This window comes from Panthera pardus, unplaced genomic scaffold, assembly GCF_024362965.1.
Source record: "Panthera pardus isolate Hobbes unplaced genomic scaffold, ASM2436296v1 HiC_scaffold_8, whole genome shotgun sequence".
Taxonomy (NCBI): domain Eukaryota; kingdom Metazoa; phylum Chordata; class Mammalia; order Carnivora; family Felidae; genus Panthera; species Panthera pardus.
This window is the reverse complement of record NW_026527013.1, coordinates 121,642,951-121,659,354: the sequence shown is the minus strand read 5'-3', so window position 1 is coordinate 121,659,354 and position 16,404 is coordinate 121,642,951. Positions and strand designations below refer to the sequence as shown.

The 16,404-nt window shown below is 48.2% G+C and overlaps 1 protein-coding gene across 3 annotated transcripts in view; it reads right to left on the bottom strand.

Moving 5' to 3' along the window:
• MINDY4 (MINDY lysine 48 deubiquitinase 4) overlaps window positions 1-15,188 on the bottom strand; it is a 109,425-nt gene extending 94,237 nt beyond the window's left edge. Inside the window, exons 1-3 of one of the 3 annotated variants that reach the window (XM_019443729.2) lie at window positions 15,018-15,188; window positions 7,276-7,395; window positions 2,881-3,116 (exon numbers count right to left, since the gene is read on the bottom strand). In XM_019443729.2, the coding sequence (XP_019299274.2) occupies window positions 2,881-3,116; window positions 7,276-7,395; window positions 15,018-15,080 (419 nt within the window). In that variant the 5' untranslated portion in view covers window positions 15,081-15,188. Of the gene's footprint in view, window positions 1-2,880; window positions 3,117-7,275; window positions 7,396-8,423; window positions 8,541-12,742; window positions 12,863-15,017 lie in introns of those variants that run through there. The other 2 variants (XM_053896878.1, XM_019443730.2) reach the window with 2 other exon arrangements.
• Between the last annotated feature and the right edge of the window lie 1,216 nt (window positions 15,189-16,404).

Below are 16,404 nucleotides of genomic sequence, written 5' to 3'. Positions count from 1 at the left end.
GCTAACATTGATAACAAATTCCACATTCAACAGGCACACAGAGCAAGCCCATTCATAACTATGCGAGGGTTCTAACCAACCAGGATTCTAACCAGCCAGTGCCTATCATTAAGGTAAAGAACAGAAAATACTTTCATATCAGGGCAAATCGGACCTATAAAATAAGACCAGGAAACAAGAAACAAAATCAGAATTGATGACCCATGACAGGATTCTTCAAATATCCTTAGATATTGTGTATCCTCAAATATAAAGAGCATCCTTATTCCAGACCCAAGTTATAGAAAACCATAGCCCTTCAATACAGTCATGAGTTACATGGAACCCAGTCTTACTGTACCTCATTGAGATTGGTGGATAGAGACCTGTGGTAAATTTTCCCACAACTATTCAGTTAATGTCCAGTTAAGTTGGGCATGCTAATGCCTTCTTTCCTGGGTTGCTCGGCATTGAAAGAGAGTAAGAAAGATAGATTGTGTGTGTGTGTGTGTGTGGTGTATGTTAAAGAGAGAGAGCAAGAGAACAAAAGAAGGTGAAACACAGGGAGGTAAGCAAGGAGGAATAACAAAAATGAGAAAGAACAGAGCCAGAGACCCAGATAAAGAGGATGTTCGCCTATGATCTGTGATGGATCACCCAGAGCCCTTCTGACACAGGCTGGGATGCTTTCTACCACTAGACTCTGGCCTAAAGGGGCACTGACTGCTGCTCTGTGCCAAGCTGCTTATCACCAAGCACTGGGTCACATGTGAGAGAAGCGGTCATATGTGCCATGACTGGGGCATGTCCGGCAGAGGAAGGGCTCAGAACCAGCCTGGAGAAGCTGAGAACGACTTGCAGAGAGGACAGCACGGAGTCTGTAGGAATGAGTAGGCAGGAGATAATCAGAGGCCCTGGGCACTAACACAGAGGCCTGTAAAAGCAGGACAGGCCCAAGTGAGCCACGCAGGCTGACTGTGGAAAGAGTTTTGCAAGTTACCCTTAGGAGTTTGGATTTTTCCTGGAAGCCATGGGAAACATCTGAAGGCCTTTCCATGGGGAAGCCAGCAGAGCCAGACTCTTTTGTAGGAAGCTCATGCTCTCTTAGGTGGAGGGTGCACTCGAGCAGATCACTAGAGGCCTAGAGACCAGGGAAGAGCCGGTGGGAGCCAGTGCAGGCAAGAGGGGAGGGTATGAACTGAAGCACTGCTGTCGGGGCAGAGAAAGTAGGAAAGAGTCTAGTGTCATTAAGGACTCATGGAGGCAAAAATGATAGACTAAGAGAAGTCAAGGATAACACCCAAATATGTAGCTTGGGCAACCGGGTGGAACTCGGGAGCCTCGACTACTTTCTTTTGCCGGCTCTTCATCGTCTCAAATATTTATTTTCCCAGCCAGGCGGTGAGGATCTCTGAAGAAGAACCATCTTCTTCCGTACCACCCTGATTCACTTTTACATCCAAAGCCTTGTGTTAATGTTTTTAACGGTGCTCATCCTTTGGCAGCTCGATGCCCAGACCCTATACTTTGGCTACCCTCAGGAAAGAAAATGCTTCTCAACAAAGCCGGAAGGAAACACCCAGTCCCGGGGAGTTAGACTCACTGGTGGTGACTACGGCGGCTATTAAGTTTGTAATGTAACATAACTGCTTTCCAAATAATGGAGGTTCAATCCAGAATCCCAATTCATTTTCTCCCTAAGAGGTCCAAAAGGCCTTATTTTTCAGATGTGTCTAATTCTACAGTGTTAACTTGCTTAGGGAATCCTGTACCTGTTTTGTTTCGTTTTTAAGAAAATGCAAATGAAGCAAGCCCCTGAACCTGACAAATGTTAAACATCTGAACCATGAGCATCCCCCCTCGCATCCTCCTCTACTCCCAAGGCCTCCAGAGAAAGGTAACAGTGCCCCACAACAGGGAATTGGAAAGCACACAATGTGGAAGCTGAATAATGGCCCCCCATAGATGCCCTGAGCCCAGAACCCATGAATGCTATCTTACGTGGAAAAGGGACTTTGCACATGTGTTAAAGTTTGAGATTATCCTCTATTATCTGGGAGGGCCCACTGGAGTCACAAGGGCCCTTGCTAGACGGGAGGCAGGAGGTCAGTGTCTGGAGTAGGATACAATGACAGAAGCAGAGGCTGGAGTGATGTGCCCTCAAGACAGAGGGAGCAGCCACAAGCCAGGGAATGTAGGCAGCCTCTAGAAGCCAAAAAAGGAAAGGAAACAGATTTGCCCCAAAAACTTCCAGAAGGAACAAGCCCTACTGACACCTTGTCATTAACCCAGACCAGTTTTGAACTTCTGATCTCAGAATTGTAAGGTAATATATTTGTGTTGCTTTAAGACACGGTGATGGTTAAATTTTATGTCAGCTTTGCTAGGCCATGTTGCCTAGTTGTTTGGATAAATAATAGCCTTGATGCTTCCATGAAGGTGTTTTTAAGATAGGACTAACATCTATGATTAGTTGACTTTAAGTAAAGAAGATTACCCTAGATAATATGGGTGGGCCTCATTCAATCAGTTGAAGGCCTTAAGAGCAAAACTTGAGGTTTCCCAGAGAATTCTGCCTCAGGACTATAACACAGAATACTGCCTAAGTTTCTAGTGTGCCAGTCTGCCCTACAGATATCAGACTTGCCAGCTCCCACAATCATGTGAGCCAACTCCTTAAAATAATATATATATATATATATATATATAATACGGATACACATATATATGTGCATATATATTTGCATGTATGTACACACACACACACACACACACACATCCTGTTGGTTCCTATTGGTTCTGTTTTTCTAGAAAACCCTGACTGTTACAGCCACGGCATTTATAGCCATTTGTTAGAGCAGTGATAGGAAACTAACTCACAGTGTAAATAAGAAGAGATACCTGGCTTTGCTTGTTTCTGACAACGATGTTCTCCATTCTGCATCTTCCTCTGCAAGGTCATATATATTCACCAGCGTGGTCTCTGAGCCTCTCGGTGGTGATTTGATATTTTTCTTTGGAATTGAGAGTGCAGGAATTGGTGTTTCTTGAGTGACATTGTTAGCAGTATTCCCAAAGTGATCCAGAAAGTATCTGGTAATGAGTTCGAGGTTTGTTTTTAGAGGATTTTCCTTTGCCTATCATTGGAAGAAAAAATATCATTAACCACAGGTACAACTTCAGGGGAAAAAGGTGGAAAAGATGACTAGTCCAGTTCTTTGACATAGTTTATCAGCTTCTTATTCATTCATACACTCTTTCTTTCAGCAAGTTTTCAGTGACTGCCTACCATGTGTGAGGTGCCATGGTATAACAGAGATGAAGACAAAAATCTCTATCCTAAAAGAACTATCATCCGATGCATGAGTCAGGCGATCCGATGAACAACTGTAATAAAATATGATATGAATAGAAGAATACCCAAGAAAATTTCCTCTTGGTTTTTCTCCTAGGAGTAATTTTAGAAAATAGATATCTCTTCATTTAAAAAAACTAAACCTGGGGCGCCTGGGTGGCTCAGTCGGTTGAGCGTCCGACTTCAGCTCAGGTCACGATCTCGCGGTCCGTGAGTTCGAGCCCCGCGTCGGGCTCTGGGCTGATGGCTCAGAGCCTGGAGCCTGCTTCCGATTCTGTGTCTCCCTCTCTCTCTGCCCCTCCCCCATTCATGCTCTGTCTCTCTCTGTCTCAAAAATGAATAAATGTTAAAAAATAAATAAATAAAAAAAATAAAATAAAAAAACTAAACCTTTTTTCGGGATCATTAACTCTACAAGTTTATAAATACTTGGGACCCGAATGTGCTCTAAGGTTGTGTGCTCTGCATTTAACACTGGGGACCACAGGGACTCTTCTGCAGCAGTCTATTGCAAAAAACATGAGAGGCCATCAGGATTGACTCAATCTACACCAGAATCTTGAAAGGAAGGAAGGAAGGAAGGAAGGAAGGAAGGAAGGAAGGAAGGAAGGAAGAAAGAAAGAAAGAAATGAAACTCTATAGTGGTCGGTTTTAGAAAGAAATGATATCAGTATTTCCCAATCCTGACAATACCAAATATCATCTTTGGAGGTTTTAAAAATACATATTCCCAGGTCCTGCTGTGTCTTACTAAGCCAGAATTGCAAAGATTGGAGTCCTGGCTTCTCTTAAAATTCCCCCAAGTAAGCTGGACATAGTTATCCAAGCAGCAATCCACAGGCTGACCTCGGGCCATGGAACTGTGTCAGTCCCCACCCCACTTGCCCAGGAACACCAAGCTGTTGGGAAGTGTGGTCAGACATGGGACATTTGGTGAGTCTGCAATCAGAGCAATATAGCGCCTGACAAAGAACCTGGCACAGAGAGGACCCTCAGGCACATCCAGTCCTTCCCTCTTCCTATTCCCCTGCTCTGCACAGCAAAATCCTGGGACCCACACCCACAGCCAAATGGGTTATGACCAACAGCAACAGATTTATCAGGCAGTCAAAATAAGGGGACAGCTTTATTTTTTTAGAATGGGGCCCAAAAGAACTATTTTGTCTAAGTCTAAATGAAACTCACAAGGAAGAGAGTCAGGGGAAAGGCGTTGCATAATTAATTTAGACCGTCCTATTTTTCTTTCAATACGAGAGATTTATAGCCCTGCGTTACATGAATTATACTTTGTGGCTCTTCACAGCCTTTATATGAATCTAGACACCATTTTTCAAAAACTTAATTTTACACTGGCATTTTTATATATTGTATCTTTAATAGGGAAAAACAAGTTCCTGGAATTAACATTAAATTGCAGGGCTTTCCTAGAAGCAGGCTAGCTTTGTGCAAATGTCAAAATCATTATGCGATAGATAGGTTAATAAATATGTCTTTCTGTAAAATATAAGCTCATTTCATTGTATAATAACTACTGTATAAATCAAATAATCAGGGCACTTACCAAGATCTAATGAAAATATCTTAAGTATCTTCAGATAATTATTACCTTAGGGAGACTATATTATAGTGCAGAAATAAAAATAACTTGAATGGCAAAGATGATTCCAGGAAATTAAGTAAAGTTGCATTTACATAAAAAATCCCAGTGTATCAGCAGGGTTATTTGATTTTCTGGTTACCCGTCTCACTTTCTATGGAAAAGCCTTTCTAAAATATACAGTCTACTCTGCTGCCTTGAAATGCAGCCAATGGAGATCTACTGAGTGTCTGGTGCTGGGGTCTACAGGACCCCAGCTGACCACACAGAAGCGGTGGAGGGGCAGCGGTATCACACCGGGACCAAGGATGAAGGGCATCGATCTGATGTCTTTACTGAACCTATGCCAGGACTTCACCTGGCTGCCACTGCCCTTTTCTCATCAAAGTCAGGCACAGGAACTTGTGGCAACCTAAGTGTTCCTGTAGGTTGATACCATTGTTCTTTTGAGGGAAATTTGGCCTGGGTTCCTCCCTGGGCTATGTGACACGTGCAAGGGCAGGTTTTGAGCTGCTCTGAGGTTTTTCCAGATGTCTCAGAAATAGCCTTGGAGGGCTGGGGGGGGGGGGGGGCGGGCATCCCACCCCCACTCTAACCTCATCTGCTAAGATATCGTTTGAGTAAAGGGTTACAATTACAGGAAGTTTGACTGCCATTACTATAGTAGGACTGAGAATTAGATCTGGTTCTAGCTTCACCCCTACCCCGTAAGTCACTGTGAGATCAGCCACTTTTCGCTGGCTCACAGCTCCTCCAGATGGGTCGCCCATTCTGTCAGTAATTTCAAAGCTTTGAGGCACATGGGTGACTCAGTTCAGCGTCCAACTCTTGATTTCCGTTCAGGTCATGGTCTCATGAGTTTGAGCCCTGCATTGGGCTCTGCGCTGACAGCGTGGAACCTGCTTCACATTCTCTCCCTCTCTCTCATCCCCTCCCCCACTCACACACTCTCTCTCTCTTTCTCTCAAAATAAATAAACTTAAAAAATAAGATAAAATAAAAAATAGAAGCTGCTTAGTCCAGCCCTGAGGGGCTGCCCTAAAAGGCCAAGAAGGCAAGTCCTCTTTATCCCCAATCTAACTAGGGGGTTTCCCTTCTTTGTTTTGCATATCTGGACTTCTGCAGGAAATATCATTTTATTGCCTTTTCAAAAAATTATGATAAATGCTTAACTGCATGACCATTAGATTCTTTCCAACTCTGACACTATTCCCTACCACAAGGCAATACCTACTGGAGAGCCCATTCTTCAAGCAAATTAGAAGATACCGCGTTCAGGGCGCCTGGGTGGCTCAGTCGATTAAGCGGCCAACTTCAGCTCAAGTCATGATCTCACAGTCTGTGAGTTCGAGCCCTGCACCGGGCTCTGTGCTGACAGCTCAGAGCCTGGAGCCTGCTTCAGATTCTGTGTCTCCCTCTCTCTCTGACCCTCCCCCATTCATGCTCTGTCTCTCTCTGTCTCAAAAATAAATAAACATTAAAAAAAGAAGAAGAAGATACCGCGTTCGTAGCAGAAAAAGCAATTAAGCCAGAATGGTAGCTTCATTCATTCAGTCAGTCATAGAATCCACAAATACACATGGACCATTTGCCGTGGCCTCAGGCAACATGTTAAGTAGGGGATACGATAGTGAACAACAGAGATGCCCTCTCTGGCCTCCTGCTGCATCCAAGGTGGTCGGGAAGCAGACACTAATTAAACTACCACACAAACAGTCTATTATAAGTGTGCTGAGCACAACAAAGGAAAAAGTACACGGCGCCGTGCCGTGGAAGCTTGTAACAGCCGGTAGGGGGAGGGAGGGACAAGGCCGAGGGGTCAGGGGAGCCCCCCCAGCCCCCCAACCAAAGAAGTGCTGTTCCATTTGCTACCTCAACTCCGGTGCACCAGGGTTAGCTGAGCCCAAGCCCCAGGTCTGCCTCATTAAATGTCACAGTGGACTCAAAAATAAGCTATTACTCAGAACTGAAGAAGGAAAATCTTACACAGGCAGGGAATGGAAAATTTTAGTATAACCCAACACTATATTCTTTAGTCTGACTAAACACAGCCTCATGAGGGAGGAGGGAGCACAGGGAATAACTGTCATAGGCCCAGGTTCAAAGTGAGCTTCATAGCCACACATGCGCAATAAGCCCACAGGGGCGGCCCGGGGCCTCCCTGAGGCTGGAAGCCCAACTCACACTTGGGATTTGTCGGCACTCGGCTGGGTCTGTTTCTCCCCGGCCACAGGCACGGCAAGCCTCCCGCCACCCATCTCCGACAGCTTGGCCGGGCCCACGAGTGCTCTGACATTGCCAATCTCAGTTCCAGAACATTACACCACACCTTAAAAGCATGTACCTTGTTCTCCTTGTAGAGAAATTCAAGATGCAAAACCTTGCGGAGATCGTTTCTGCTGTTTATGCTGAGGTCAGAGCGTGGCCGTTCCTGGTCCATGGTCACACATGTCTTCTTTAAGCCCTGTGGGAAGAAATCTGAATCATTCTTTTCATTTTAAACCAAAGCCTTTCATTCCCTGATGCAGGTTATAAACAAAAGACTGTTGATGTTCATTATGATCATTCCTGTCCTGCCTTCCTTGCAAGGATACTGCAAAGCACCAGAAGCTGACTTGAGAATTTATTTTTATATAACCTTTACACTCGACATCTTCATAATTATTATTCTGAATCTTACAGTGACCCCATGGGCTGAGCTAAGGTTGGACTTGTTGGCCCATTTTAAAGGAAAGGAAAGTGAGATTCAGGTTACTGACTCGCCCAAGGCTGGCTCAGGAGCCCTGGGTTTGACAGTAGATTTGGAGCCACAGAATATGAAGCTTTAAAAATAGACAAAAGGAGGAGTGCCTGGGTGGCTCAGTCGGCAGAGCGTCCGACTTCGGCTCTGGTCATGACCTCATGGTTCATGAGTTGGAGCCCCGCATCGGGCTCGATGCTGCCAGTGTGGAGCCTGCTTCAGATCCTCTGTTGCCCTCTCTCTCTGCCCCTCCCCTGCTCGTGCTCACTCGCTCTCTCCCTCAAAAATAAACATTAAAAGAAAAGATTCTCTCTCTCTAAAGTATAAATAAATAGATAGATAGATAAATAAATAAATAAATAAATAACAAATAAAAATAAGCCAAAGGAAAAAAGAAATAAGCAAAAGGCCAATAATGATTCCTTTCTCAGGAGGGAGCAAGGGTTGATTTGCCCGGGTAACACAGTAGGATCACATGACAGGGGGTTCCGCCATCCCAGCCTGTGAGTCAGCAAGGTCAGGCCTGGGGCCCACTGGAAGCACATGGTAAACGTTTGCTGAGTTCCCAGGAAAGCCACTTGCCATCATCCAGCCCTGACCTCCCAGAAGGCCCAGCTAAAACATAGTCTGGCAATGACAGGCGCTATGCTTCCCAGGAACCTGGCTTCTTCATTTGGAAAAGAACCGACTACCTGCCCACCTCCCCAGGCTCCGGTGATCACAGAGCAGTAGAGAAGGAAGAGATGCCTCACAAACAGTTCAGCCTGGCACCAAGGGGCCCCTCTGCTCTTCACGATCCAGACCCTGGTGCTAGCCAGGCCTCAATTTCTCTCCCAGCCTCTGTGTTCAGAATCTCACAGAGGCTCCCGCTGATGGGCAAACAAGACAAGACCTGTTGCCTGTCATGAAACGAGGGAAGAAGAATTTGTGAAAACAAAAAGAGGTACCAACACAACCTTGAACCACAGAGAATAAAAAGGAAGTTGAGGAGGGAGAACAGAAAGAAATGGGTGTACATGTTGGGGAAAAGGTAGGGGCATGTGTGGGCACTCCAGGGAGAGGGATCTAGAAGGAGAGGTGGGGCTCACAGCAAGCACCTTCCCCACGGCTTTCCTTCCAGTCGGAGTGAGGCAGAAACCATAACGAGAGTCCCTCTCTGCTAGATAACACTTCACGTTTGTCAATGGTTCAGATCGGCAAGTCTTGGCACACTTAACAAACTCGCTGGGACCGTGGTACACACTGACGTCTGAAAACCACCAGGGCAGTGGGCAAGGATGCCCTCGGGAATCAGCCAGTCCTTGGTCTCATTGGTTCGTTTAATCGTCATGACTCAACAAACATTTCCCATGCACCTACTAGGTGGCGGGCTCTTCTAGATGCAGGAGATACATAAGGAATAAGACAAACCCCACCCCTTCACAGGGTGCAGAAATTCTGTTGGCGAAGCGGACCACAAACAAAGGGGTACACGTACAGTGCAGCAGCTGCTGACGTGCACTACTATGCACAGATAAAACGGGGAGAGCAGAGACACAGAAGAGGGACACTGTTTCCCATAGTCAGCTACTTATGCTCACTCCTATCTTCCGGTTTTCCCATCTGTGAAATGAAGGGAACGAATCACTGGTCCACTAGTTCGGCTGCTGGAGGCAGAGGAGGAAACGGATCAAAGTCCTAGCCCTCATGGAGCTTATATTCAGTGGGGAAAAGGGAACAAACATAATATGCTGGCGGGGGGGAAGAAAGTTTAGCAGAGCAAGAGACATAAAGGACCAGGAGGGGGTGCAGGAAAGGTGTGATACTTTAATAAAAGGGTAGTCAGGAAAGGCTTCATGATTAAGTGCCATTAGAACAGAGACTTGAGGGAAGTAAGGGAGCAGGCCATGCAGACACTTGGGAGAAGTGTGTTCTCAGCAAGGAACAGCATGTGCAAAGGCCCCGTGGCAGTCACAGGAGGCCAGTACAGCTAGAGTCGCATGACCAGGGGAAAGTCGCAGGAAATGAGGTCAGAGAGGCTGCCCAGAGCCTGATAAGGAAAGGCCTTGTTGACTTTTGCGAAATGGTGTGGTGGGGGTGGGTGAAAAGAACAGCATGGACTGATTGTATTTTTTTAAATTTTTTCTAATGTTTATATTTATTTTTGAGACAGAGAAAGACAGAGTATGAGAGGGGGAGGAGCAGAGAGAGGGAGACACAGAATCCGAAGCAGGCTCCGGGCTCTGAGCTGTTAGCACAGAGCCCGACGCGGTGCTCAAACTTTGTCACCTGCAAGATCATGACCTGAGCCGAAGTCAGACGCTCAACGAACTGAGCCACTCAGATGCCCCTGACTTGTATTTTTAAAGGATCACTGGCTGCTAGGTTGAGAACAGATTTTTTGGAGACAAGGTATTAAGCAGAAACTAGTTAGGATGCTATCTAGGTGGCTTGGACCAGGGTGGTTGCAAGAGAGGTGGAAAGAAGTGGCTATGCTCTCTATGTGCTCTGATGCTAAAGCCAACAGATGGGCTGATGGACTGGATGCGGGGTATATGAAAGGGAAAAAAGCCAGGAATGATTGCAAAGGTTTGGGCCCAAGCAACCAGAAAGACAGCGATACTGCCTACTGAAATGGGGAAAATTGCAAGACACAGAGGGAATCAGGAATTAGGTTTTGGATGTGCTGAGATATTTATTGCATATCTATGTGGAAATATAAAATCGGCAGTGGGAAAGAATGTAAGAGTTCTGAGAGAGACCTTGGCCAGAGACAGGCATTTGGGGTTGATCAGCATATTGACAGCACTGGGATCCAGTAGACCGGCAGAGGCATCTGGAAAATGAGAGAAGCCGAGAAGATTGAGTCTTTGAGTCCCCAGCACATACAGCTCCAGAAAACAAGAGGGACCAGCAAAGAATCATAGCAGAGGCCAGGAAGTGGGAGAAGGTGGTCTCCAGAAGCCAAGCAGAATGAGTTTCCAGGAGGGAGCCTGCTTCGGATGCTGTGTCTCCCTCTCTCTGCCCCTCTCCCTCTCATGTTCTGTCTCTCTCTGTCTCAAAAATAAACATTAGAAAAAGTTTTAAAAAAATACAATCAGTCCATGCTGTTCTTTTCACCCACCCCCCACCGCACCATTTCACAAAAGTCAACAATCAACTGTCCAAACACAATGTTAGATCAAGAAGTGTGAGGACTGAAAATTAAAGATCATTGGCAAATTTGACAAGAGTTGTTTCCAAGGATTGGTGGGGACAGAAGCCAGATTAGAGTGGGTTAGAGCAAGCCCGAAGCAGGATTAGAATCGGAGCACACACAGCTCTTCCATGGGGTTTGGTTATAGAAGAGAGAAGAAAAATGGGCCAATAGCTGGAGGGACTTGAGGGTCAGGATGGGATTCTGTAGGAGCGACAGTAGAAAAGGCAAAATATATATGCAATAAAGAGGTGACGACAGCAGTGTTCTTGAGCAGGCTAGCAGGGACAGGCATGCGGGGAGAGGGTGGCCTTCCCCAGGGGTATGGAGAATTCCCTCGTAGGCGCCGGACAGAGGCTGGAGTGATGAATCAGGCCCAGGAAGGCTAGCAACTGTGGTGGTACAGGCTGCTGGGAGTTTTCTCAAGACCGCTTCTGCTTCCCCGGTGACCTGAGAATGGGGAAGAAGCTTTGGGATTGGAGGAGAGAGAAGGTGTGAAACGGTCATCCAAGAGCAGAGAGAGGGAACGGGCTGGAGAGGGCTAACCAGGTACGCAGGCATGCCTGGGGCGGGGGGATGGTGAAGGGCCGTGAAAACGTGGACACGGTGCTGTGTTTTCCTCCAGCCCCACTCAGCTTGCAGGGCAGGCATGGAGGAGGCCCGGCTGAATTTGAAAACTTGGGGTGGGGTGGGGGTGGGGGGCTATGGTGCAAGGAGGGCAAAGGAGGTGAGCACGTTGTCGAGGGTGTGACTATAATGAAGGGTGGGTAAGAAGTGGGGAGAGGTCACGACAGGGCTGGGGGGCAGGGGTTCGGGCCGGGGAAAGCTGGCAGAAACTGTGGAATGCAGACGTGAGTGAGACTGAAGAACAGTTTATGCCAGGCTGTTGAGGGAGGTGAGCCGCAAGTGAGGAATGACAGAATGCCCAGACAGATGACAGAAAGGGTGCCCTGCTGGGAACAACAGGCCTAGGACATGACCACTTGGAAAAGGGTGGCGGAGGTGGGATGGGGACAAGTCACCGCAGGAGAGGGAGGCTGGGGCACCAGAAGAGTCACCTTGGAAGGCCCTGACATTGCGGGAGACTATCATGGCTCTCCCTGAGGGCCGGCCATGCTTGGAGGGGCCAGTGTAGCTGGATTCGATGTAGTGTAGGGGGCACATGAGGTAGCAGTGGAAGGTGAGGTCGGAGGCACGGCCTGCAGCAGGGTCGTAGAGAGCCTTGCAGGCCCTGGTGAGGCTTTCCCTCGGATTTTCTTCTGCTTGAAGTAAGAAGCCCGTGGAGGGTGTTTTGAGTAGAGGAATGTGACAAGATCTAACTTGCGCACCAGGGGCACGTTTCCTCATGATCGTCTTACGTGAAAGGGAACAGGTATTCCTGTCTAAGGACGGTTATGAGGATCTGAGAAAACGAACAGACGACTAGCAGGTACCTCACACCACGATGGGACCTCTCTAGGTTCTACCTGCCTGGGGCCAAGCCCGGAGGGGAGTACGTGGTCTCTGCTCTGGAGCAGAAGGTGAGGAGGAAAGCAGTCGCTCTGGACTGCAATCCCAGCTCTATACAAACTTATCTTTTTTTTAAGTTTATTTATTAATTTTGAGACAGAGAGAAAGCACGAGTGGGGCAGGAGCAGAGAGAGAGGACAGAGCGAGAATCCCAAGCAGGCCCCACACTGCCAGCGCAGAGCCTGATGTGGGGCTCGAACTCAGGAGCCGTGAGATCACGACCTGAGCTGAAGTCAGACACTTAAATGACTGAGCCACCCAGGCATCCCCAAAACTTTCTGAGTGACTGTGAGCAACTCCTTTCTCATGTCAGAGCTTTAGTGTGCCCAGATTTAAAAAAAAACAAAAACAAAAACAAAAGAGTGAGAGAGAGAGAGAAAGGAGCACCTGGGGGGCTCAGTTGCTTAAGCATCCAACTCTTGGCTCTCAGCTCAGTTCTTGATATCAGGATCGTGAGTTCAGGCCCCATGCTGGACTCCAAGCTGTGTGTGAAGCCTACTTAAAAAAAAAAAATGACAGGGAGAGGAGGCCCAGTGAACCAGACGACTGCCAAGGTTCAACCCAGATCAGGCGTCAGTTCTGTGGACTGGTCTAGTGGGTGAGATGTAGAAACAGACGTATAAACCACAGATGTATAAACTATAACGTGACTGCCAATGAGCAAGCCACAGACAAGGTTAAGTCAGTTATTCCAACGGGACTTATCCAAGAAGACCTCCTGCAGGAAACAGACTTGGGGGGGGCCACAAGTGGAACAGGGGAAAGCAAGTGGGAGAGGCTGGAACCAACGCTGGGGTGCTAAGCTGGGGTCAGACTACAGGGGAGAGCCTCAGGTATCCACGGAGGACTTTAGATTTCATTTGTACTCAAGAAAGGAAAGCCAGGAGGAAAACTCTCTGAGAGTTTTGCTTGGTGGCCCAGACTTAAAAGAAACGATGGGCGATGCCTGCGTGGCTCAGCCAGTTAAGCATCCGACTCTAGGCTTGGGCTCAGGTCATGATCTTGCGATTTGGTTTGTGAGATCGAGCCCCGCATCGGGCTCTGCGCTGGTAGCCTGCTTGGGATGCTCTCTCTCCGTCTCTCTCTGCCCCTCTCCCTGGCTGGTGCTCTCTCTCTCTCAAAATAAATAAATAAAACTTTTTTTAAAAAATTAAAAAAGAAATGATGATGGTGGGCAGCCTCACAAGGCTGTGTCACTGATATCCAATGTGCGCCCAGGACTTGGTGACGGAAGGTCAAGTAACCATAAAAACAGAGCAAATGCAATGAAGACACACTGCATTTTTGAAAAATTTTAATTTTTTTGATTAAAAAAATTTTTTTTTTAAGCGAAGAAAGATACTTTCAAAACAGATGCATAAAAGAGATGGGGGTGTAGACACTGCTGAACACAGGTACCTACTATGTACCAGATGCAATGCCTGGGGACTGCCCATATATTATTTATTTTTTCATGTCTTTATTTAGAGAGAGAGAGAGAGGCAGAATGCAAGTGGGGGAGGAGCAGAGAGAGGAGACACAGAATCTCTGAGTCTGAGCTGTCAGCACACAGCCCAATGGGGGGGCTGGAACTCACAGACCGCAAGACCATGACCTGAGCCCAACTGGGTAGCTTAACCAACCAAGTCACCTAGGCACCCGCCCATATGTTATTATTAGTCCTCATCATAAATCTGCAGAGTGAGTCTTATTAGGCCTGTTTTACAGATAAGGAAATTGAGGCAGTGAGTAACGTACCCAAGCTCACACTGCTAACCAGTTGGTATTTTTGAACCCTCCACCTGATTCCAAAGCCCTTCCCCTTTTCCATTCAAAAAATTATTTTGTTGGGGCACCTGGTTGGCTCAGTTGGGAGAAGCATGTGACTCTTGATCTCCAGGTTGTGAGTTCCGGCCCCATTTTGGGTGTAGAGATTACTTAAAAACTAAAATAAAATCTCTAAAAAAAAAAAATGATTTTGTTTCTATGTATGTTTAATCCAAACAACTGCCCACGGCCCCTGCTCCACAGGACACCGTGAGTGACAAGCCGTGAGTCACTCTGTACAGTTATAATGAGGAATACGGGCTGTTCCTACACTGGCATCCGCAGTAACCTCTTTCCCACGGTGTCCCCACCTGCATTGCAGATGACTGCTAAGGACCTCCCCAACTTTTGAGTACTCCGGAAAGTCTTCCGGTGCAACACAATGGAAGTTCAAAACAACTAGGCTGCAACCTCGGAGCGCGACTGAAGGGTTCACCCATCGGGAACGCTTTTCAGTCCCTTGGGTTCCCCCGGCGGGGGGACGTTCTTTCCCGGTGCGATGGAAGTGCCGGGACGGGCCACGGGGCCCCGACCAGGCGGCTGTGCTTTAGCAGGCCGCCGCCCGCTGGCCCCGTCCCCGGGGTCCCGCGCCCCGTCCCCCGCCAGAGGGGCGAGATGCCTGCGCAGGGCGGAGGCCGCGGGCCGGCGTGGCGGGCGGGCACTGCGCGGGGCCAGATGGCTCCTGGGAAATGTAGTCTCGGCAGGCCGGGAAAGCGGCGCTCCCGTCGGGCATCCCCGGGGCAGGCGGCGGCAGGGGCGGCTCTCCCTCCGCGAAGTGCGGGGCTTGCAGAGCGCCCCCAGACTGCGCCCCAACCCTGGAGCGGCGGCCCCGAGCGGCGGAGGCGGCGCGACCCACCTTTCTGCTGAGGAACTCCCGCACCAGGGAGGCGGCCACCTCCTCCACGAAGAGGCTGTCCATGCCGCCGGCTCTGCCCACGAGGCCGCGGCCGCCGCAGCCCAGAACCCCCGGTCCGTTGGGGCCAGTATGGCCGCGTTGCCGTGGCGACGGTGTCACAGGAGCCGGGAGAGCTCCTCCCCTTTCCCGGAGCCCGCGGGCTGGGAGGGCGGGAGGAAGGGGAGGAGCGTCCTTGTTCTGGCTTCTGGAAGCGGGAGAGGGGCGAGGTTCCCGATTTGGGCTCCGGGCTCGGGTCCTGGCTCTGGCCTGCCCATCTAGGGGGCCTAAAACAAGCCACTGCTCCACGCTGAGTCTGTATTGCCCAAGATGGGAAATGGGGAGAATGCCTGCCTCCTTGTTCCTGGAGGAGTAAACCCACAGTGAGGCGGCCCAGAGAGGGCCACCCACAGCACCACAGCTGGCTCCTGGGCTCACCGAGGCCAAAGACCTCGGCTGGCCTGGACTGCGTGGGGCAAGGAGGCCCAGGACTCTGCTTACTCGGTGCTGAAATCAAAGGACAAGTCCCTCCCTCCCCCGCTTAGTGCCTTCTTCCCTTTAATGAGGCTGCCAGTAATTGAGCACCAAGCATTTTAACACAGCTGTCATCAAAATAAGGACTCGATCTTTACAAATATCTATAATCATTTACAAATAAAAATATGCTTTTCCAAGTTCCATAAAACGGAGCCGTTAAGTACACCAGAGCTACGGAGCGTGACCCGGGTACCAGCAAATACAATATCTCCAGGCCGCAGGCTGGCCTAAAACCAGCATTAGCCCGGACGAGCAGTGAACATTGGCCTCACTAGTGATCAGCTGTCATCTCTTCGCCTACTCAGATATTCAGTGGAGCTTAGCAATGGAATTGTGAGTGGAAAAGTTAACCCCTAAAAGCCTAAACACAGCATACCTTTGTGTAAACATAAAACAACTTAAACCAGAAAATCATAATTTGTAGGGATACAATGCTTCCGTAAAGCTTTTTTGTAAAAAGAGGAAGGGAGTGAAGACCACATGATTCAAAACAGCCATTGCTTCTGGAGGGGAGGAAGGGGCACAGGGTAGGGGAGAACCACATGGGTGAATATAAGTAATTGTCAATGTTCTGGGTGTTTTTAGGGCGTTTGTTTCATAAGCGTTTGTTCCAGTATTTCTACTGATTTATTAGTTTAATAACAGATGGCCTTGCAGGGACCAATGATGAGAGGATGTTGTGCACCAAGATGTATTATTAATTCTGTGCCCCTGAGGTCCAGAAGGAAGGGAGGAAGGAAAGGGGAGTAGAGGAGAATTTAGCAGACATTACATTAGAGGGACAATTTAGATGGCCTTACCTCATAACACAGGA